This window comes from Seriola aureovittata, chromosome 11, assembly GCF_021018895.1.
Source record: "Seriola aureovittata isolate HTS-2021-v1 ecotype China chromosome 11, ASM2101889v1, whole genome shotgun sequence".
NCBI lineage: Eukaryota > Metazoa > Chordata > Actinopteri > Carangiformes > Carangidae > Seriola > Seriola aureovittata.
The window spans coordinates 15404380-15426128 of record NC_079374.1 but is presented as its reverse complement, the minus strand read 5'-3'; the positions used below and the strand labels follow the sequence as shown (position 1 = coordinate 15426128).

At 38.6% G+C, this 21749-nt stretch overlaps 2 protein-coding genes across 2 annotated transcripts; one reads left to right on the top strand and one right to left on the bottom strand.

Annotated features, from left to right (window-relative positions):
• The first annotated feature begins 11504 nt into the window (after positions 1–11504).
• Positions 11505–18628, top strand: LOC130178025 (polypeptide N-acetylgalactosaminyltransferase 5). The gene is made up of 10 exons (XM_056390099.1): positions 11505–13127; positions 13215–13381; positions 14323–14442; positions 15392–15527; positions 15638–15757; positions 15891–16008; positions 16113–16442; positions 16775–16855; positions 17279–17431; positions 17650–18628. The coding sequence occupies exons 1-10, from the start codon at positions 11983–11985 to the stop codon at positions 17788–17790; spliced, it is 2511 nt and encodes an 836-aa protein (XP_056246074.1). The 5' UTR covers positions 11505–11982; the 3' UTR covers positions 17791–18628.
• Positions 18629–20494, bottom strand: LOC130178026 (uncharacterized). The gene is made up of 2 exons (XM_056390100.1): positions 19734–20494; positions 18629–19625 (listed from the first exon to the last, which is right to left on the bottom strand). Exons 1-2 carry the CDS (start codon positions 20287–20289, stop codon positions 19216–19218), a joined length of 966 nt encoding a protein of 321 aa, XP_056246075.1. The 5' UTR covers positions 20290–20494; the 3' UTR covers positions 18629–19215.
• Positions 20495–21749: the final 1255 nt, after the last annotated feature.

The following is a 21749-nucleotide window of genomic DNA, read 5'->3' as shown; positions in this document are numbered from 1 at the left end:
AAGCATTGTGTAAGTGAAGGGAGTCGAGTTTTTTAGCCATGTGTTGGAGCTCAGGAACCAAAGAAAGTACATTGTGGTACATGTCATCATTTAGGTAAAGATGAATTAGAAGAGGAAGCAGCAGGAGAAGGAAGAATAGAAGTGTAAAATTAATTTCAGGGGACACGAAACAAGTAAGATGGGGGGGGTAATAAAAATTATGTACCCTTTGTAAGCAGAGTACATGGTGTGAGTGAAAGTTAGTGTTAAGGGCTATGAAGACAGAGACATGGCCGTGGGTGCTATGTTGTGAGGAATAACAAGCACAGTGAAGGGTAAACGCACGCTTCTTTGGAGATCCTGGACCGGAAAGAAGCCTGAGGGAGCTCAAGGGCTTATGGGATATGGGCTGTGTTCAACCTTTCTCTGCAGCCACACACACCAGAACAACAGGGAATGATGGCACTTTTACAGTATGCCATGAGAAGTACTGACTCATTTGTTCGCACATAACAGAAATGTTAACTAAACATATAAAAGTAAATGACGACTGACTCACTTTAAGTCATGGAAAACATCAGAAATGAGTGATGCGCTGCAGTCACTTGTGTCTTGTTTTTAGCCGCATTGGTCATAGCTTTCGTCATGGCATTACAGATGTAATTTCATACGATTTACGACATTTATTTCCACATGCAGAAAAATATCAATGACCTGTAATTAATTTATATCAATATTTAATCAATTGTTGTTTTAAGGTAGTCATAATTTTTAAACCACAACTGATAAAAAAAAATCTAACAAATAACTATAAAATCATTTTATGAGATCACAAATTACATTTTTAATAGAAGAAACATTTTAATTAGCTAACAAAAGCACAGCACACAAGTAAATCTAAAGTGATTATTCCTGCCCTCAGAGAAAGGCTGTCTCCCTGCGCTCTGTCAAAAGGTCAATTATGGCCCCAAACCGGCATGCAGTGACAGTGACCTGGAAGCGCTACTGATGACCCCACATCCAGGGGCCCAAAAGAGTTGATCATCTAACATACAAGCTGCCCGGAGCCATGGAAATCTGACATTTGTCCTTATTCAAATGAACACAAACAATATGCATCTCATGCCTCTCCCTAACCTGTGCCAAATCTAAGGCATAGGGACCAGCAGTCTTGATGCATTGTCCTCCAATCCAAGTCCATGCCCTTCCCTGTGAATACGGCCACACAGCAGTAACACAGAGAGCCTGCAGTAAGAGCAGGCTGCAAAAAGGCGCCATCTTCACCAGCATCTATATTAACACTGCCCATTGTAGTTCTGAGGTCACAAAGGGGTTATACAGTAAAGTAAAATGTACAGGGTTAGGGTCATGTGAACTGTACAATAACATGACAGATTAGGATTGTCTCTGTGAACATTTTTCATGCAGCTTCTGGCTGTTATTGAAAGATCCACAGTCTAAAGCCTTAAAATGACTGTAATCAATATTTCTATAATAACAATGGATCAAAATGACTAAGTCTAACGTAAAAGCGGTTGCTTACCCACAGAGAATTATCACCCAACCCTGCAGGTGCCCTCAGCTCGGTGGAACTTTATAGCCTCTTTCTCCTCGTTGTTTTGATTCACTCTTACCACTCTCGTCGCATCGTCTTCTGGCGCAGCAGTCGGCTGTATTCAGCAAAAAAATCTAAAAACCCACTACCCACTGTAAACCACAACACCAAACAGAAGCATGGTAGGTTCAGGTAGCAACTAGCTATTGAACATAATGGAGCATATAGCAGCTACACAATGTCTGATGGATGTGTAAATAGGCAAATGCTTGCTAATTACTTAGGCATCTTAACTTAAAAGGTGATAATATATCAGTGTTCAAAGTCTAAATCTAAGTTATATATAAGGTCGGTGTTATCCTTTATTTTCCTTTCTGTCAAAAAAACTAGATGAAAAGACCAAAACATGCATTAGTTCATCTCTCATTACTTTATGACTTCCCTAACCTGTCTATTGCTCTCAGTCCCCAGACTATTCACGCTTACTGAGGATGTAAATCTTAAAAAACAAAAACAGGTCACAAATACACACTTTGACTATCCTAAGTCATTTTTTGGTAGAAATACTACTCAAACAGTAAATGGTGCATTTGTTAGGGGACTACTTACTGCAGCAGGACGGTGCATACCTGACTGACTCAAAATATCAGTTCATTGTTTTGTCTTTGCGTAAGATTTGTTGACAATAAGAAAAACATAGAGAACATAGAGTGTTACCAGGCTTGTCTTTAATTTTGGTAAAATACAACAAATATCCTTATCCATACATCCATGTGCCTTCTTTCGTGCTGAGCCCAACATGAACCGGTTTACTACACTGGAGTAAAAAGCTTTGCAAACACACCTCTATAAGAAGATTATTGCCGTAACACCGGTATACACAGTAAATTCCCCCTGAATAGCACTTGCCTGAAGCAACACCTACCATAGTAAATGTTTATCCATGTGGACTTCCCATCTCATGCTGTTTTGTCTGTGTGTGCAGAAGGTAGCGGCCTGGCCTGGAACTGTGTGACACAGAGCAAGGGCTCTCATGTCTTCAGGGCGTTCCACAGAGCATGATCATGAAAAGCAGAAACATGAAGAAAACTGCAAAAGGTTGAGCCATGGAAACGTCTTTCTTCTGCACGTCAGTTAATTTCCTCTTTTTCCCTTTGGTTCCACATCACTTTTCTATTATGTTTTGAACACAGTGAAAACATAATACAAATCATGCTGCTGGAAAAAAAAAATCTAATCATTACACTCTCAAATGAAAAAATGGATACCAGTGAAAAATGTAAGGGAATTGTTATTTTTCACATTCTAATTCACATCACAAGGAACCGAAAAGAAACACATGCTGTATATCAGATTGGTTTGGTGCCTTTTGCCCCAAGCCATGCAGCACACACTGATATTAGTTTTAAATACAGATTGCTGGCAATAATGGAACAGAAGAGTCCATGCTTGCCACATAGGCCCAGTCTGGAGTGCCTCATGTTGCCGGCTTGCCAAGACAGCTTCAATCAAAAAGCTCAAATAAATGTAGTTCTTTGGGCTCTGTCAACTGTAAACTGTTATTGATCCCAACAAATGAAATTTGTTCACGTTGATCGATCAAACACATTATCTGTGTTTTCCAGTCTATTACCAGCAAGTGGAAACTCAGGAGGCATCAATAAATAGAGTTGGGTCACCCCGGGTAGATTCCTTTCAAGCTAGAAGGGCTGTAAAAACAGGCGACCAAACATAAGTACTTGTACTTAAAGGTAATGGACCTGCATCATGACTAAACGCTAAGTGCCTGGGGTGTCTACATGTGGAAAGCACTTCTGCAGCACCTTCAAGGTCTAGAGACACTTGTGTATGTTCTGTGTACTTGCCCTCCTCTCTTTTGCCCCTGCTAATACCCCCAACCCTCGCACACCAACATATGAAAGCCTTCCAGCTGGCACCAGACGCCTGTACTTGGCAGGTCGGGGGTAACATGAGAATTAAACCTATATCGCCCCAGCTACCAGTTCTCAAATATCAGTGGAGTCCAGCACTTCACTGGGGACTGGTGAGAGGAAAGCATGTCAGAGGAACAAAAAGCTCCTTCTGGCACGTCTCCACTCAACTGTTCTGCTTACTGCTATTACAGGACTAAAGTTTTCATGTGGAAGTAGGTACGAATGATCCTGTGAAGGAGGGACCCATCTGAGTGTCGGATGACAAAGCGGTGTGTCTCTGCTTCGTCTAGTGTCCTGTTTTCATGGACAAAATTTACCTGGGCATGAAGCAGAGTAATTACTAGGGCAACAACCATAATCCATTTAACTTGTTGTTTTGGCATCAAAGTTTTCTGCTGAATTGTAAGTCTCTATGACTAAGAGAAATGCAGAGGGTCTTCTTCACTCCTACATACTGTTAAATACACTCACTATTAGGTACATTAAGCTAAAACGAATACAGTCTAATGCAACAGACCTGCAGCTAATCCTGCCATCATGACGGTTGTCATGTTTTCAAGCTTTTTGAGTATTTTCAAGAGGTGTGGACTCAGCTTTATGGCAATTTGGGAGGCTGGGGTTTATGGTGCTGTTGAATTATACAGCATTATTCTGAACAGTTTATATAAACAGGGTGGACAAAATCTTAGAAACACCTCATATCATAATAACAACTTATTAAACAGGCAATTAAGTGTAAGTTACACCTCTATTTGGGATCTATAGGTGTGTTTCCTCACAAAATACTGAACAAAAAATGGCCTTTTTAACCTTCAGGTTACTTATTTATCTCATAAAACAGCATGTATTTCAGGTAGGCAAAAAGTGAAATAACTTGGAACTAGCTTTGCAAGTTATTATACTTGTCTAATTTCCCCGTGTGAGGTTCGGAATCTCAGCTGAACTTGACTAAATCCATCTCCCTCTATCCTTTTACATGTCTTCAGACTAACAGGAGAGTGACAGCTTGTCCACAAACCAGGGGCAGTCTTACTAGAAATAGGAATATCCACCCCTCTACAGTGATAGAGCAGCTCTGATAGCTCCTTTATTATGGAAAATTATTTTAAACAGTATAAAACGGCAGAGGCTCATTTTTTCCATGTTTCTGCCACTATCACTCCAGCTATTGATAAGATGTCTAAATTTATTGCAGAATAATTCTGCAGGAAAAGAGATAAAAGGTTGCTGAATAAAATATGAGGCGAAGGCTGTAAATTGTAGCAATGCATATCATTTCATTCAAATGTAGGACGCAATTACCATCTGCTACACTCATCAGTCCCCTCCTTTATGACTTAATTATATGTTTAATGCTATCAGATCAAGGAAAGGGCAAAACAGATGAATGAGAGAGAAAGAGAAAAGATTCCGCAACAAGACAAAAGGCAGATGAAAAGTAACATAAAAGGATGGAATTGATTTCATTCACCGGGAAATAGAAAAAGTTAATTTAGATACAATGTTCCCTCATCTCCTGTGCCTTTGTAAGATAATAAACCCAGCGTGTTGCCAATAGGTCTCATACCAGTCAAACAAAAGAAGTCAAGTTCCTCAAAACTGAAAGTCTTCCTGCATTCATTTTGAGAAGGCGGCAAGTTGGTGGATCGTTCAGAGTGTTATATGATCACTGCAATAATTTCAGTCCATGTCATCCATGCATTGTCTATGTAAAACTTACAATTGAGCAGTGGTGAGTCATAGAGGGTTACAACATGTGACACTGTAGATTTCCATCTGTTCTTCTCCAGTGTGTTTGATTTAAAGATTGATCTCTTCTATATGCCGTTCCATTTCGACACCTGAAGGTTCTTATTTACTCTTTTCTACTGTATTCTATCAAGATATCATTCATTATTTTTGCTCTATTTTTGCACTAGAAAACGAAACATATTCTGTTGTCTTCGAATGCCAGGGTGAAATGAAACTTCACAATACTAAAACTTTTTGTTCGGATGCAAATCGTGTACGGCAGTGTTCACAAAGAAAACTGGGGTTGTCCAAATGGCTGTGGGGTAAAAAGCTAGCCAGTGGGCATCCCAGGTGCCAGCGGGCACTGTCCTAACTGTGTACCTTTGGCCAGAACTCATTATAGGGTGACATTTAGGACTGCTGCTGCCCATGCCAAGTCAGCCCTCTGGATTGAGACAAATTATGTAGTTATTTTTTATGTCAGACATTAAGTCATGTCCAGTGGGAGCCAAATCAGTATCACCTTCATGTCACCTGGGGAAAAAAATGATAAAGGCTGTGGACTTCTTAAGCAGGGGCGTTATTCAACTTATTTGGTGAACATTTCTGGCATTACAAAACAAAACTGAATTGAAGTGGGGCCTGATCTGCAATGCAGAGACTTCAACAGTAATAACAGTGAAATGTTGTAAGATAATAAACTGTGAATGCGCAATACTTTTTTTCTAAATGCAAAATTCCTCTTATTAAATTTATTTACTAATTCTCAAGTTATTCATTTAACACATGAACATACGACAATTGACTCAAAATCAATCTTGTTTTGCTGTTTCTATCTCCTCTCGCTTTCCTGGCAAAACGGAGATTGTCAAAAAAGAGCATTTTCTCCCTGTACACTGCAGAAGGTGCAATGGTTTCCTTTGCTCTGTGGCAGTTGTTTCTTCCGAGCCTGAAGAAAAGCAAGAAATGAACAGAATTAGTGAAGAAAATAGCCTTGAATTTGCTATAAACCCATTACTAAAGGATCACAAGGGTTATGATACCAAATAAACAACATATAAACAAATAAATCATGAGAGCTGTGTGCTGTAATATAAAAGAAAGCACCTACACCTGCGTCATATCATTGATGATACGTCCTGTGATTATCATAGATTTACAAATTTTTTGTGTCCATTAAAAACAAATAATATTTCATTAATAGAGGCCAATGCCTTATAGGCATGATATATTATATGTTTTAAACTTACATACATATATAGATATTGCAAAGGGAATAAAACCACATGAGTCTTTGTTGCAGATTCTTCCAGGAACCCAGGAGGATCGTCAACCCAGCAGACAGTGCACAACATGAGCAGAACTAAAGCTCCATCTTGTGGACTAAAGCAAGTACAGCAGACGGGTACTCTAATAGCTTCCCACATTTTGCTTTTACATGTTTGGCAGCAGAAATGCTTGCATTGATATACAAGGATAAATGATAAAATATGCGTAAGATAACAGTCAAAAACAAAGCATGAATTTAATGACTTTGAATATAATCATATATTATGTGTTTGAGAAGAGTCAAATCTGCAGTAAAGCAAAATATGCAATAAAGCAATCAATAAATATTTTACGGTGCTCTCGTTCAGTGGGAGAAACATTCATGACTTGAGAATCCCATGAACACATCAAACAGAGGAGATAAGTCGCTAAACAGAACAATTAAACACTGATGAAACGGTCACTAAGTGAGCGGTCCACACGTTATAGCTTGCAGGTATCTCACAAAGCATGAAATGAATCAAAGTTGTTTATCTGCTTTGTATCATTGGGCAAATTATAGATAATTGCTCATTTGATGTATTCACAGTAAAGCAGTCATTTGATGCATATGCTGTGGATATTTTCCACACAAACTTCAAGATGTAACAAACGGGGGAAAAAAATGGGATGTAATTGATTATAAGTTAATTGTGCAAAGGTCTCCCTGATGGGAACCATCTGTCAAAACAAGCTGTACATTCACTAATTCTAATCATAATTAATTAAATGGCTAACAAATTACATATATCATAGTTAGTACAGGGGGGAAACTACCGCAGGAACTGTTATGAAACAAATTAGCTTTAACAATGAAAGAAAATTACATCACATAACTAAATATTATACTCGTTTCCGCAAGCCATATTTCTTAATGAATTCTCTAATTAATTTAATTCACACAATGTGCATAATTTGGAGCTGAAAATGTCAGTGGGTCAGACTTAACCATATTGTTGCTGGCTGTCTATTTCAACAAGTCCCATATTAGCACAACATGACCTCTATGTAAATTACACAGACCAACTGTTGTAATTTTAATTCCAGTGTCTAATTAACATGTTCTAAAGATATCATACAAGTACATTTAACTCATTTTACATGTGCCAGTGTCAATGCAAGATTTCCATTTGCTTTCAATTTGTGTAATCCCCTTCCCTTGGTGGGAAACGCCACATCGGTTTATGTTACAGATGTAAATTATAACAAAAAGGCTGTTTCTTTTTTTTTTTGCTTGTTGGATTAAGTGTTGAACTTTCTTGTCAGTGTGACAGTGCCACTCTCAAAACGCAAGGCAGCTGGTTCTGGTTCGGCTTCTGTTGGAGGTTTTCTTCAGGGAGTTTTTCCTCTCCACTGTCACCAAGTGCTTGCTCATTGTGGGAACTGTTAGGCTTCTCTCTATAATATTATAAGGTCTTGACCTTACCCCGTAAAGTGCCTTGAAATAATGTATATTGTGATTACTATACAAGTAAAAATGAATTAAATTTAATCGTGTACTGGAGTGGTGAGCATTACAGACACTAAGACTTATCTCATTCACAAAGCATGAACATTACAATAATATTTCTGATAGAGGAGGGCATTTAGATACCTATTAGATCTTCTTTTACTCATCCCACTCAATTGTAGTGAGGTCAACAGGCAAGATTAAAAAATGAAAGATGCCCCATTCAATATATGACAGTTAATGATCGTTAGCTGTGAACTGAACAGTTTTTCAGTTGGTATTTCCCTTCAGAGAACCTTCATAGGCTACAGGGACAGCATTTAGATGGTTCACAATATATCAACTCAATACACTGTACGCTGTTGAAAACATTAAAATTTACAGATATTAAATTCATTACAAATCAACTGTACTGTGTACTGGGGCTGCAGCTTACAGCTATTTTCATTATCAATTAAACTTGCTGATTATTTTTTTTTAGTCACCTGGTCAATCAAATGTATACAATTTCCCAGACACAAAGATAACATCTTTAAAATGCTTGTTTTGTCTGACCAACAATTCAAGACTAAAATCTGTTCAATTTACAATTATACAAAACAGACAAAAGCTGCAAATCCTCATGTTTCAGAGGCTAAAAATTAGAAAAAATGTTTTTGCTTGGAAAATTATTTAAATCATTTCAGTTCGACTAAGAGCAGCACAGACACCTGTATGTTTACACATTGCTTCACTTCAGGTAATGCCATAGTGGATGAAAATATATACACTGGTGATTGACTCTCACTGGTCTGTCACCTCTGTTGTGTTTGTCCTAACCCTGTGCCCCATCAGTTTAGAGAAAACACAAATCAAATTTACCAAATGATGGCATCACTGAATGTGAATGCAGAATTGGATGAATAAATTAATAAATTGCCCAGTGGATGGAACATATAAGCTAACACATGCATTGCAGGGCTCGGGGGCTATCCTGAGGCCAATCATTTAGCTAACACACTAATGAAAGCGTGTGTAGTGTGGCTAAGGGCAGCCACCATGGGAGGTACCACTGCCCTCCCTCCTCATGTTGGGGACTGTTAATAGGCTGGATGGAGCCAATGGGACTCCCAGGAGAGGCCTGCTGATGAAGAGGAAAACCTGTCGCCGCCTTCACTAATCACTGCCTAATGGCCACAGTAACACAGGTTTTACAAATGTGATTGTGCATGTGTGCCTGTACCCGTGTGTGTATTTTAGAATATTGGTAATCTCACTAAAATGTTCACTGGGGAATCTATTGTGTTTCTATCCATAGTAGTGTGCATATTTTGCTTCCAAAGATGTTTGGTAAAACTAAAATTTACATAAAAATTGCATTAATTGTCACCACTATGGGGTTATTGTCCTTTTCCAGGCGTTTTTTTGTTGTTGTTGTTTTTGTTTTTGTTTGTTTGTTTATCTTTTGCTATGTTTCATATCATTAAAGGTACAGTCCATAATCTAAATGTAGACTCAATATATGTCATTGTAAAGTGAATATCTTTGGGGTTTGGACTATAACAGACAAGACATCTGATGACGTCACTGTGGACTGGGAAATTGATTTTTCAGTTTTTCACTATTAATCAAATCAAATAATTAAAATGAAATGATCAGCAGATTAAGCAATAATGAAAATATTCGTCAGATCAAGCCCTGTTTGTAATGGTGATATTAAACAAAACAGCAGTAAAACAAGCTTAATTCCCATTTTGACCAGTTGTGAAACCAATAAATCAGATGTTTTTTTTATTACGTGAATTCACCTTGCTTTTATCTGATGAAATAAATTACATGACAGGGCAATAATCTGGACGGTTTGGGTTCATTTGTTTGGTCCAACAATAAGTTAATATGAGAAGACAGTCATGACCGTTGGTTTATAACTTGAGATACTAACTTCAACAACAGTTTAGCTATTTTTATAATGCCAGCTCTTGGTCTGTGTTTATGTAGTTAACACTGATAAAAACTCACCTACATTGAGTATAACACGTTTTGACGACAGCACACATACACTCCAAATTAATCTGGTAAATCAGGTTACACTACATTTTTAGGTGTGTGCGGTGTCAAATTCGGATGGTTTACAACATTGGACATTGTGATGTCAGAATAACTTTACTTTTAACACAAAATGCACCAAACAATCAGCTAAAGCAGTTTTAGTCTCAGCTCCCATTAGACACAGTGAAACTGCCCACATGGCTCCAGCTCTCCGTTTGACGTCGAGACTGGCCCATGACTGCAGTTTTTTTTAAGTAAACGTGAAGCTGTGAAACTACTGAATTAAGGCATCGCTTCCGATTACGACCTACAAAGTAAAGTTCTCATCACAGATTTTGTTGCAATAATTGGCATTGATACTTGGAAAACAGCGGAAAACAATATGAAACCATGGTCCCCTTAGTTGCTTTTTCTAAAGCTGGAGTTTGCCCAGTTGTAACTGAACTGCAGATGTTCAAATTAATTAAGTTTTCATCATTGTGTCAGGGGATTATGCCCAGCTTGCATGACTTACAGGGCATAACAAATTTATATAAGTAAGACTCAGAATGCATATACATTTTTAAACGTTACCACACACACAAAAAAAGTCATCTTGAGTTATTTTCACATCAGGTTTTTAAACCTTTGTGGCTACAAGAAAAGTTGATAAATCATTGATAAGACATACCAGCTACTCTATAATACTGAAGAAATCAGAGTAAATTACTCACCTTGCCTTCTTTTACAGGGTTTTTAGACAATATCAATCCTAATTATATCAAAAATGAACAGTCAGTCCTATTTTTAGCATCTGTAACCTATACAAAATATTTCAGGGTTTTATTGAGCCATTTCTGGATAGCTAAAGTCATAGTAAAATCTTCATAGTATTCACAATGAAAACATGTTGTTTCACAGCATTCAGTGACTCATACTGGCTTAAAAGCTGCAGTTTGGGGGGTTCATTATTGACCTTGGAGACTGCAGATGAACACAATCTCACAAGGTCCATTAAGTAGCTATTCAGCTAATTATGGAAAGAATCAGAAAAGCTACTTGGATCGTTGGATTGTTTTCTCATCAGCTGTAATAATGTAGGTTTTGTTTTACTTTAGAAAAAGCAGTTAAGAAAACCAGACTTCACAAGGTCCATTTAGTAGATTTAGTAGCTGGCTTTTGATCATGTCAAATGGTCATCATGAGTTGATGGCACTGTTTGTCAGGGATTTAAATTAAAGACAATTTTCCACCTTTGTGGACAATACAGTTTTTAACCCTAACTCCTAACCCTAATAGCGGTTATATTCATGACTGAACATTTATTCAATGGATTTTTTTTTCAACTGTTGCAACAATTCATCAAGTCTATTTCCTTGAATTACATGTAGAAAAATGATTAAATGATTTTGTAAGATTTGTCAAACCATGTCTACCTGTGAAGATACATCGAAATGTAAAGACTGCCCTTTGAACGTTTTATTTTGAAAGTCAGTTACAAGCGCTTCCTGTCGCCTTTTGACTATCTCCGCCTAGCTTGCCTTTAGCTCCTTGCAGGCCGAGACTTCCCTGTCCATCTGTCCAATCAGACTTTACTGACAAGGTGGAAGTCGGTCGCTACGTCCTCATACAAAACTCTGTCAGTCATAGTTGTGGCGTGGAGACCCAGCGACGAAACCAACAACTTATACCAAGTTTCTTCTTCGGCGAGAAGTTGGTTATTTTTCCGAAACTAACGTAATGTCTCCAGGCGGGTGGACATGACCTGAGTGATACGGTATGGAAAAAATAACTTTACATTGTACCATTGTGCTGGGCCATGGGTGTCAGACCCTGCTGTATTGCTGACTGACAACACTGACTGCCGCTGCTGCTCTGTGTAATATTTCTAGCATGCCACGCAGGCAGCTAACTTCTCCAAAGCCAGGAAAACTTTGCCTTCAAACCTCAGTGGCCCACGCAGTCTAATACTGTGACATTTTCTTCATTTCACCCTTTCCTTTTTACACTTCTGAAAAATGATGAAGGTTAGGAGATACTTAAGGGGGAGTGGGAGGGTACTCGCATTCGTATTCATTGCCTCTGTCATTTGGCTGCTGTTTGACATGGCTGCACTTCGCATATCAATAAACGATGCGAACAGTCAGCTGCTGAAGGAGCGGGTGATAAGAGAAAGGGAGACTTTCAAACAGCAGTCTAGGGTGACACAGCTGATGAACAGGGGGTTTAAACACCCAGTGCAGAGGGTGGACTTGGCTGTTACACATAGGGGCAAAGGACCACTTAGTTCAGGCATCAAACTCTCCCAAGTGTACAGACAGGGAGGCAGGAAACACAACCAAATGTTGAAGGACAAAAAGGTGGACTCTTTTCAGCAACAGGGAGATAATCTTCCCAAGGCTAAATCTGTAGTTTCTGAACATCAAAAGAGTGCTGCCCTGCAAAATGTCACATCAAAGCATAGTGGCCCTGCAAACAAAAAAGCAGTAAATTTGGATCTGAATGGCTCAAAATTAGAAAAAAGTGGAGTAATAGATGTCTTTAATAAGGGGACATTACCTGCAGTAGAGTCTGATATAACCCAGCAGTCACAGGGTGTTCAGAAAAACAAACATGCTCCTCTACCGACCTCAAAGAAAAAACCCATTAAAACTGGAGATGCTGTACAAAGCGCTCTGGACAAAATGGATTCAAAGACAAATCAAAACATCAAGGAGGAACCCTCCAAGACTGGAACAATAATGAGCCAGCGTCAGACTGAGGAGGCACACCCTGTTAAAACAACATCCAAACCTCCCAACAAGGATATAAAAGAAAAGGAGGTAAACATTAATAAAGAGAAGAAACCAGCTGAGAAAATTGACAAGAGTGATCTAAATGCAACAAAGGAACCCCTGAAACCTGTAATCAAGCTCCAAGCAGGAGGGGACTCCAAGGATAACTCCACAGCTGTCAGAAAACCAGGTGTCCACAAAGTGCTTTCTCTGGATGCGACTCTCACTCCCAGAGATGCCAATGCCGTGGGCCAGTTTGGTCAGGCAGCACTTGTTGCCAGTAACGAAGATGCAGAGGTGAGGAAGAGATGGGACGAAGGGCATTTTAATGTTTACTTGAGTGACCAGATCCCAGTGGACCGTGCCATCCCAGACACCAGGCCTGAGACGTGAGTCTGTTTCTGCACATTTTACCTCTCAGTCGATCCAGCAGGTGATTGCAAAGCTTGACTTGTCCTTATCACTGTGTTTTCCAGGTGTGCGCAGAATCTGGTCCATGATGACTTACCTTCCACCAGTGTGATTTTCTGTTTCGTAGATGAAGTGTGGTCCACGCTCCTACGCTCTGTGCACAGTGTGCTCAACAGATCTCCACCACACCTCCTCAAAGAGATCATTCTGGTGGATGATTTCAGCACCAAAGGTAATAGTATCCTGAGTCCTTTGCAGGTAGAGCATATTACCCTGATTGGTCTTCCACAGGGGGGCAGATATTGCCAACACCAGAATACTGCTGTTAATGACAAAGAGAGGTCTAGGTTTTTATTATTAGAAGCAAGTTTTTCCTTTTGGCTGGTGTACATAACCCACTAGGCCAAAAAGCTTCACATTTACTTGTAATATGTTGTCCCAACTTGAATCCAACAAATCCTTGTTTATAGCCTTTACATTGCCAGGCAAACAATTCTGTTCATTGATAATGATAATTGATTAAATAAAAAGACATCGGTATTGAAAGTTACGGTCCAAAATGTTCACAGTTTTTTCTGGCTGTAGGTGTTTAATTTAGCAAATAATAATTCTTAATCACATTGTGTCTTAAATTCCCTTTTCCCACATTTACTTTTTTATATGGACTTTTTGGGTGCAATCTTTACTCATAACATCAGACCTGCAGCTCACAATTATTTTTATTATTGATTAATCTGTTATTCTAAATAATAAGAAAATTGTTTAGTTTACTAAATAGCAAGAAAGGTCAATTGCTGGTTACAATGTTCCAAAATTAAAAAATATAAATTTTGTAATTGTGTAAGACAGAGAAGAATATCAATTTCTCATATTTGAGAAGCTGAAACAATAGAACTTTTGGCATTTTTACTTATTAAACTTAAATATTACAATAACCAAACTATTGTTGATTTATTTACATTTGATCAATCATTGATAAATCTACTAGTTGTTTTAGTTCTACATAACAATCACACAGAACAGTCCTCAGCTATTACCAGGGATCCACCCATTATTTGAAGCCTAGTATTTTAAGTTTAAGTGCTGTATGTTTCCTTTTAATCTATATGTACTTTTGTCTGCTGGCAGTGTTGTAAAATCACATTATAACTTGTATGACTTTTACTCTGGCAGAAAATTTGAAGGCACCACTGGATGAGTACATGTCCCAGTTTCCGAAGGTGCGAATCATTCGTCTGAAGGAGCGGCAGGGTCTGATCAGGGCCAGGCTGGCCGGAGCTGCTGCTGCCAAAGGTAACCACTGCTATGATTACATATTTTTGCAATAAATGTCTTTAATGTATGGTTCATATATTCATATGTAGAAAGGTGATTAGGGATTGAATGAGGGGATATTTCACTCTTAAAAGAAAGATGAAGACTTTAAAACAATTCACATAAATATGTCAAATCACATGATCAGACTCACCGAAAACACAAGTGTATCCTTGTCCTCGAAGATGGGTTCATTTAAAGGCCAATACTGTATTTATGTGACCTCTCCTTGTGAGTAATTTACTCATATTATTCCTATTGTTCATTGACGTTTAATAATGCTGTGCGAGTTGGGCAAGATATCAACACTGGTATAACTGTAGGGACTATTGTATCATGCTAATCAACATGACCTGGATAGAAGCACAGTACAACAAGGCATACAGTTCTTAGGCCATGTTTTTCCAGCTTTTGTACTTGCAAATGAGCTCATCAGATACCAAAGTATGTAGACATATTTCAAAACTTATTTTCAGGAATCAAACATTTGTGGACTTAAAGTCATTTGTTGATTTGCTGTAAAATTCTCTGTTTCTGAAATTCAAATTAGAGTCAGATAAATGCAATATTTTTTAAATACAGGATAACTGCAAACCAGTTTCTGTATCTTGTAAATCCTAAATGTTTCTAAACTTTGTGCAACTACATTTGTCACTACTACACTAATTTCATTAGATGTGTGTGCAAAATAACAGATTATGTAATAACTAGCTTTGTAACAAAGACAGTACTGAAACATACTCAAGCGAGCAGCAGCACCTGTGCTCTTGTGTATTTACTATGCATTGTTATACATGTTATTTACATACCACAACCATCACCTACCGTTCAAAGAACTCTTTGACAAGTGTTACAGGGTTGCACTGTTAAAATGCAGCTGTGGGTGTTTGTTTAACTGCAGCAGGATGTTTGCTTTCCTCTAATGTAGGTGAGGTTCTTACCTTCCTTGACTCCCACGTTGAGTGTAACGTGGGCTGGCTGGAGCCGCTCTTGGAGAGAGTGTATCTTGATCGACAGAAGGTGCCCTGTCCAGTTATTGAAGTCATCAGTGATAAGGACATGAGGTGACTGAAAGAGAAGCCATACATCATGTTTTTATAGAGTCATACTTGAATGTTGAATCAGGAAATGTCGTTTTAACATTGGAGGTTGTGTTCCTGCTCTTTCTCTTCAGTTACATGCTGGTTGACAACTTCCAAAGAGGTATTTTCAAATGGCCTTTGGTCTTTGGCTGGAGCGCATTACCAGAGGAGTACATTAAGAAAAACAACATGACCATCTCAGATCCCATCAGGTACCAAATTTTTTTCCATGCTGTTTGACTGCTCATTCTTCTGACTTTTTTGTTCATGTTTTATCAATATTTCTGTTTCCTGACTCAAGCTAATGTGTAGTTGTTATTTTTGTTTATTTATTTTGTCTTACAGGTGTCCAGTTATGGCTGGAGGCCTCTTCTCCATAGACAAGAAATACTTCTATGAGCTCGGTTCCTATGACCCTGGCCTGGATGTTTGGGGCGGGGAGAACATGGAGATTTCATTTAAGGTATATCACTCAACTAATTAATGCAGTATTGGCCATAGTTGCTTGAGAAGTCCACAGAACATCTCTCACACGACTTCTTGTCTCACGTGTTGCCATTTGAATAGATCTGGATGTGTGGCGGGGAAATCGAGATTATCCCCTGCTCTCGAGTGGGACATATTTTCCGAGGACAGAACCCGTACAAATTCCCGAAAGACAGGCAGAAGACAGTGGAGCGGAACCTGGCGAGGGTGGCTGAGGTCTGGCTGGATGAGTACAAGGACCTCTTCTACGGTCATGGCTACCACCACCTGCTGGATAAAAAGGCCACTGACATCGGCAACCTCACCGAGCAGATCAACCTGAGGAAGAGGCTCAAATGCAAGAGCTTCAAGTGGTACCTGGAGAACGTGTATCCAGACATGGACGCTCCTTTAGTCAAAGCTGAAGGCCTGGTACGTGAATTCCCTACAGCCGCATGTATTCCATGTAATTTTTTGTCTCTTGCAATCACAATGCTCTGTGTTCGCTTCAAACGTTGTTTACATTTCCTTAAATGATCACTTAAAAAAGCCTGTCGTACTTTCCCTGCATGAAGTCATTGCTATCCCTGCTGGGAACCCCTTTAACAAAAATGAACTGAACAGAGACTGTGATTGTGCTCATTTGGAACAAAGAATAGCTGTCTGTTAAAGCCTTGGTAGAATTCAAACAACAAGTAAACAGATGTTTTTAGCCCCCTTGTTTCACATCTGTAAAATGTTCATCATCTCATTTTTTCTTGTAGGTCTTCAATCGTGGTTTAAGAAAATGTCTTGCTCTGCAGAAAGGCTCTCTGTCCTTCGAGATATGTGATCTCAGTAAGCAGGTAGGCATCTTTATTTTATTTATCACATTATTGGTCAGTAAGCACACATTAAAGTAATTTAATAAATTGAGTATTTATTAATAACCAAAATATTAGCAAATGTTCTACAATTAATGGCTTTTTCTTATTGTTTCTGGGGATGCACATGTTAAGTTTGGCCTCATGACTATGTTAATTACGGGTGCTATAACACAAAAAATATCCAGGAATAGACTTAAACCAGGACAAGTGCAGTCAGAGTCAAAGACCCAAGGACCCGAGCCACGATAAACAAGGGTGGAGCTCAAGACGAGACCAAGCCTTTCTAAATGTGGTTGTCTTGGATTCAAAACAACCCCACTGAGCCATCTTTCAACATCTTTCAGTTTTCATGGAGCGTAATTACATCCTTGTCACTCCCATCTTTTTCTCCCTGGTCTACAGAGTCAGCACTTTAATTACACCTGGATGAGGCACGTTCGCCAGCAGGACCTGTGTGTCGCTCCCCAAGGCAAGGGCATTGGCTTTGGTTTACAATCCTGTGACAACACTAAGCCTGAACTCCGCTGGTTCCACAAATCCTCCAACTCAGCTCTGGTAGGTTGACTCTGGGTGTGCCTTTTGCTTTGTTTGCTGTCTTTATTTTTCTTTCCCTTTTACAACTCTATCATTTTAGCAATTTATAGTTACTGTAATCAAACAACAAGAATTGCTTGCTTCACATCCAGTATAAGCAAAATGTTGCTGTCAGTTGAAAATGTTTAGAGGCTAAAGGTTTGTTCATTAATTGTGTTTCCTGTTTTGTCTTTGACAAGGCGGAGCACCTCATAACAGAGTTCGTTTCCCACCACTTATGCCTGGAGGCGGGGCCACAGGGTGACACACTTCACCTCAACCCATGTGTACCCAGCAATGCCCTCCAGAAGTGGCAATTCACACACTACCGTGCTCAGTGATGACGCCGATCGGGATTTTCCTGTGTTATTCATGCACTATAGAGACCTTCAGTGGCCTCACACCACAGTATGCTCTGTGGTCCAACCTCAAAACACACAACTGCCCAGAGGAAGTCATTTTGGTTGCAGTAATGTGCGTGATGTAAAGCAGATGGTGTGGGGATGTGCATTGTTACTGAAGTCCTTTTTAATTCATCAGCATGGACTGACATTGTGTTTAAACACTCGTGCCAGATGAAAAAGAGAATATTTCTCTGGTTAGGAAGGTTTGCACCACAAGTTTCTAATTTTGGAAAAGATCCTCTCACAGGTATTTCAGGAAAATCACCTGAGGTTTTTTTTTTTGTTTTTTTTTTTTAACTGGGCCACAGGTATATGTCAATAGAAGAACACTCCAGCTGATACGTTCTTCAGTACAACATATCATTTCTCTGCCAAAGATTAAACAGTGCCTTATAGATTTGAAATATAAAAAGTGTTTGCGCTGTGGGGTCTGGGTTAAATAATGAGTTAACTTGCATGTAAAGTTGAATTTATTTGTTTGTACAAAACATATCACATATTTTTGGTGAGACATCTACTTTTCTAGATGTCATGTATTTTATGTTTGATGAGGCTGCTTCTCTGGTTTTTAATGCTGTGTTATTTAGGTGTAGGTTTTGTTTGTCTCTTTTGTACAAAAATGTTTTTTTTTTTTTTTTTTTGTCACTAGGGGGAAGTGTTGGTTTAAAACACACAATAAACCTGTGCTGTGATTTCATGACTTTGTGATCAAACCCTTTAACCACAAACTGATGCATCTTCTTGAGAAAGTAAAGAAATAAAATGACGATACAGATTTAATGGCATGAATGTCTTTATTTATGTTCATTTTTATTCACTAGCCATTAAGACATGTATATATATATATATATATATGTATGCTTTCTTAATCACTTGAAAATACAAACCCTAATAGTTTCAGTACTCAGAGTTTCTCTCCAGAGGTTCAGATACTGAAGCTCTAATACCAAACAACATCTTAGTTATTATAGCAAGTAGGATTATAAATCCCAGAGCTTCTTATTTATTTAATCTTCTACTCAAATACCTGCCTTACATAATGAGGTTTTCATGCTGAAACCAGATGAAAACCCTAAAGTACCTCTTGGAAATGAGATGACTGTTAGTTATTCTTCTCCAATCAGATACTATACAACAGATGTAAACAGTGCATAGCTCATTTAGAAATCTTGTTAGGTTTGTGTGACCTAGATAGCTGTATGGAAGAGTTTCAATACTATCTACAAGTAGATTTCAGAACTAACAGATATATAAACCATGTAATATACCAAAACGTAAAATCAGTATCCATTAATGCTCGTTTCTTGTTATGGATCATGTCCTGCAGTTTTTTTTTCTCCTGAAAGTGGCTCTGAAACCATCTTATAAATTCATTATCATGTATTCAAACTCCTCTATCTTCTGGCGGGTGTTGCCTCTGCGGATCTTGCGGTAGGACATGGTGCTGTATTTGCAGGAGGTGAGGTGGTCAAAAGATTTCTGCTGGCCATTGTTGCGACTGGATTCCTTCGGTAGAGGCAGGGTGGAGTAGCCTGGACTGGGGCCCTGATGAAACTCAACAGGAACATAGAAGTTGCGGTCCTGCTCTGGCTCCTGGTCTACCTCAGGCTGTCTGTTGCCTGATATCTCAAGTTCAGCACTCGACCTCTCTATTGGCACCTCTGCCTCCACATTCAGCCTTGTATAACTCTCCTCATTAGTTACACCAAAGGAGTTGAGGTTTGGCGTCTGAGCCTCTGGCACCACTTCTTCCTCCTTTACTTGTACATTTGCTGAAAAAAAAAGGAAGAAAAAAATCTGTTTTGCATTCTGTAAACAAAAACCTCACTCTCAAATAAACAAATCTATTTCACTGCACAATAATACTAAACTCCTCTTACCTGTTTCTGATGATATAGTCTTTCCAGGCTGTGTTTGCATGTCTGCATTTGTGCAGTTTGGTTGTAGAGATTCTCCACTGGTGCTAGCTGAGTTTTCTGGAGCTAGATTAGCTTCTGCTACTGGATCTGTTGACACTGACTGATACACATGTTCAGTTTTTGGTGTCTGGAGCTCTTGGCATTCCTCTTCTTGTACAGTCGGAGTCACTTCCTTCTCTTCCTCTTTGTCACTTAAGACTTCTGCTCCTGGATCACCCTCCCTCTGTGGAACAGGTTCTCCAGCTGCTTCACTTTTGACTAGATGCTCGGTCATGTGGGCACTGAAATCACAAGCTGTGTTTTCCTTTATGTCCTGATGAGTTTGGTCCTCATCGCTGTAGAACACAGAGTCATCCCCCTCCTCTATCGACCACACGTCTCTCTCATCAGGCTGGTCCAGAGTCTGTAGGGCCTCAAGCGTGATCCCACCAATGATCTCCAGCACCTGGGATACCAGTGCATTTTCTTCTTCTACTGTGAATCTCGTGGCCTTTGGAGGCATTGTGCTAGTCTCCATCTCCGTCCGTTTTTCTTTGTTGAAAACAGCAGCTGATGCTCTTGGTTGTTTTATGTTGAATCAGAAGTTAAACAACCTCACACTTTGCATTTCCACATCGCCTGGTTCAGCCATCCAAGTGTGTTTACAAAGAATTGTTTTTTATCCTATATTGTCAAAGAGTGAAAACAGAATCCAGCGCTATGACGATGTCACTGTGTGTGCGTGCTCAATCACTGAAGAACAGGGGTTTTGTTGTGAACCCAACAAAGGTTCTTTGTCACTCTGGCATCTGCATATGGAGTGATTGTACTCATTCTTTAATCTCTGCTGGGTGACCACCTTCCTTCTGTAACATTTTGAGTCTGGATTAACATTCTCCTATAGGTTTTCTTTACAGTATTTTACTGCCTGAACTGGCAATGTTTCTGCATGTCTTGAAGCTCGGCCCTGTTATGTCTTGAGCCCTGTCTTTAAGTGCATAAAGATCTTAAGTAAGGCGCCTGAAATGCTGGTATAACATTCTGAAAACTATTTGTGCAGTCTGCACACAGAGGTGAAGAGTAACTTAAGTACATTTACTCTATAGTGTACTGCTTTGTTAAGGCACTCTTATTGGGTATGTCAACTTTATACCTCCAAAACAAAGAGATTGACTTCTTAATGCCGTGAACCAAGTGGTTTATCAACATATCAGATCTGAATTTACATTTAGAAATGCCTATACACAAATGTAATTATATGTACATGTGTTGAATTTCCATGTATGAAATATATGTACATCAGTAAAATCAATAATCATAAGCGTATATACATCAGATATTGACATATATGTGTAGCTAAGACAAACATATATTTTAATAAGTCTGTTGTATTATTGGTTTGTACACATATTTTTTTAAATACTTTTTTAGCGCCAAACAAATGTTATATAATTATGAATTCATTTCACCTGGGTAATTGGGAGACATAATGTAATCATTGCACCTGGTCAAAAGTGATTAGTGATGCATTTAAATAGGAATAAACAGAGGATTGTGTCTGAAAACAAAATTATTCCAACTTTATGGGCAACAGTGTATTAAAGACATATGTTACATGTATATATATCCATCCCAAAGCCTGTATCAGTATCAGTATATGTTCGGTAATAATAAATATAAAATATAGACATGTACAGTTAAATTAAATAAGGAATTATCAAGGAAATGATATATAAATATATATATATATATATATATATATATATATATATACGGATAAATATATCATATATATGTCATAAGACATTGTACAGTAAGGCTTAAAATGTTACAATATAGTAAGGCATGAAAGCATAACAGTAGAGTAAAACATAAAAAGGTCGTAGTATAGTAAGGCATAAAAATCAAAGTATAGTGAGGCATAAAAAAGACACAGTATAGTAAGGGATTAGAGATGTCAATTAACGAAATGTGCATGTCTTTGGGTTGCAGGAATAA

Bases quoted from the DNA above. Each gene is read 5' to 3' on its own strand.
- LOC130178026 (XM_056390100.1), bottom strand. From the start codon at position 20,289: ATGGAGACTAGCACAATGCCTCCAAAGGCCACGAGATTCACAGTAGAA. The intron at 19,626-19,733 runs GTAAGAGGAGTT...TTTTTTTTTCAG, and splicing joins GACTATATCATCAGAAACAG to CAAATGTACAAGTAAAGGAG.
- LOC130178025 (XM_056390099.1), top strand. From the start codon at position 11,983: ATGATGAAGGTTAGGAGATACTTAAGGGGGAGTGGGAGGGTACTCGCA. The intron at 15,528-15,637 runs GTGACTGAAAGA...CTTTCTCTTCAG, and splicing joins ATCAGTGATAAGGACATGAG to TTACATGCTGGTTGACAACT. The intron at 16,009-16,112 runs GTATATCACTCA...CCATTTGAATAG, and splicing joins ACATGGAGATTTCATTTAAG to ATCTGGATGTGTGGCGGGGA.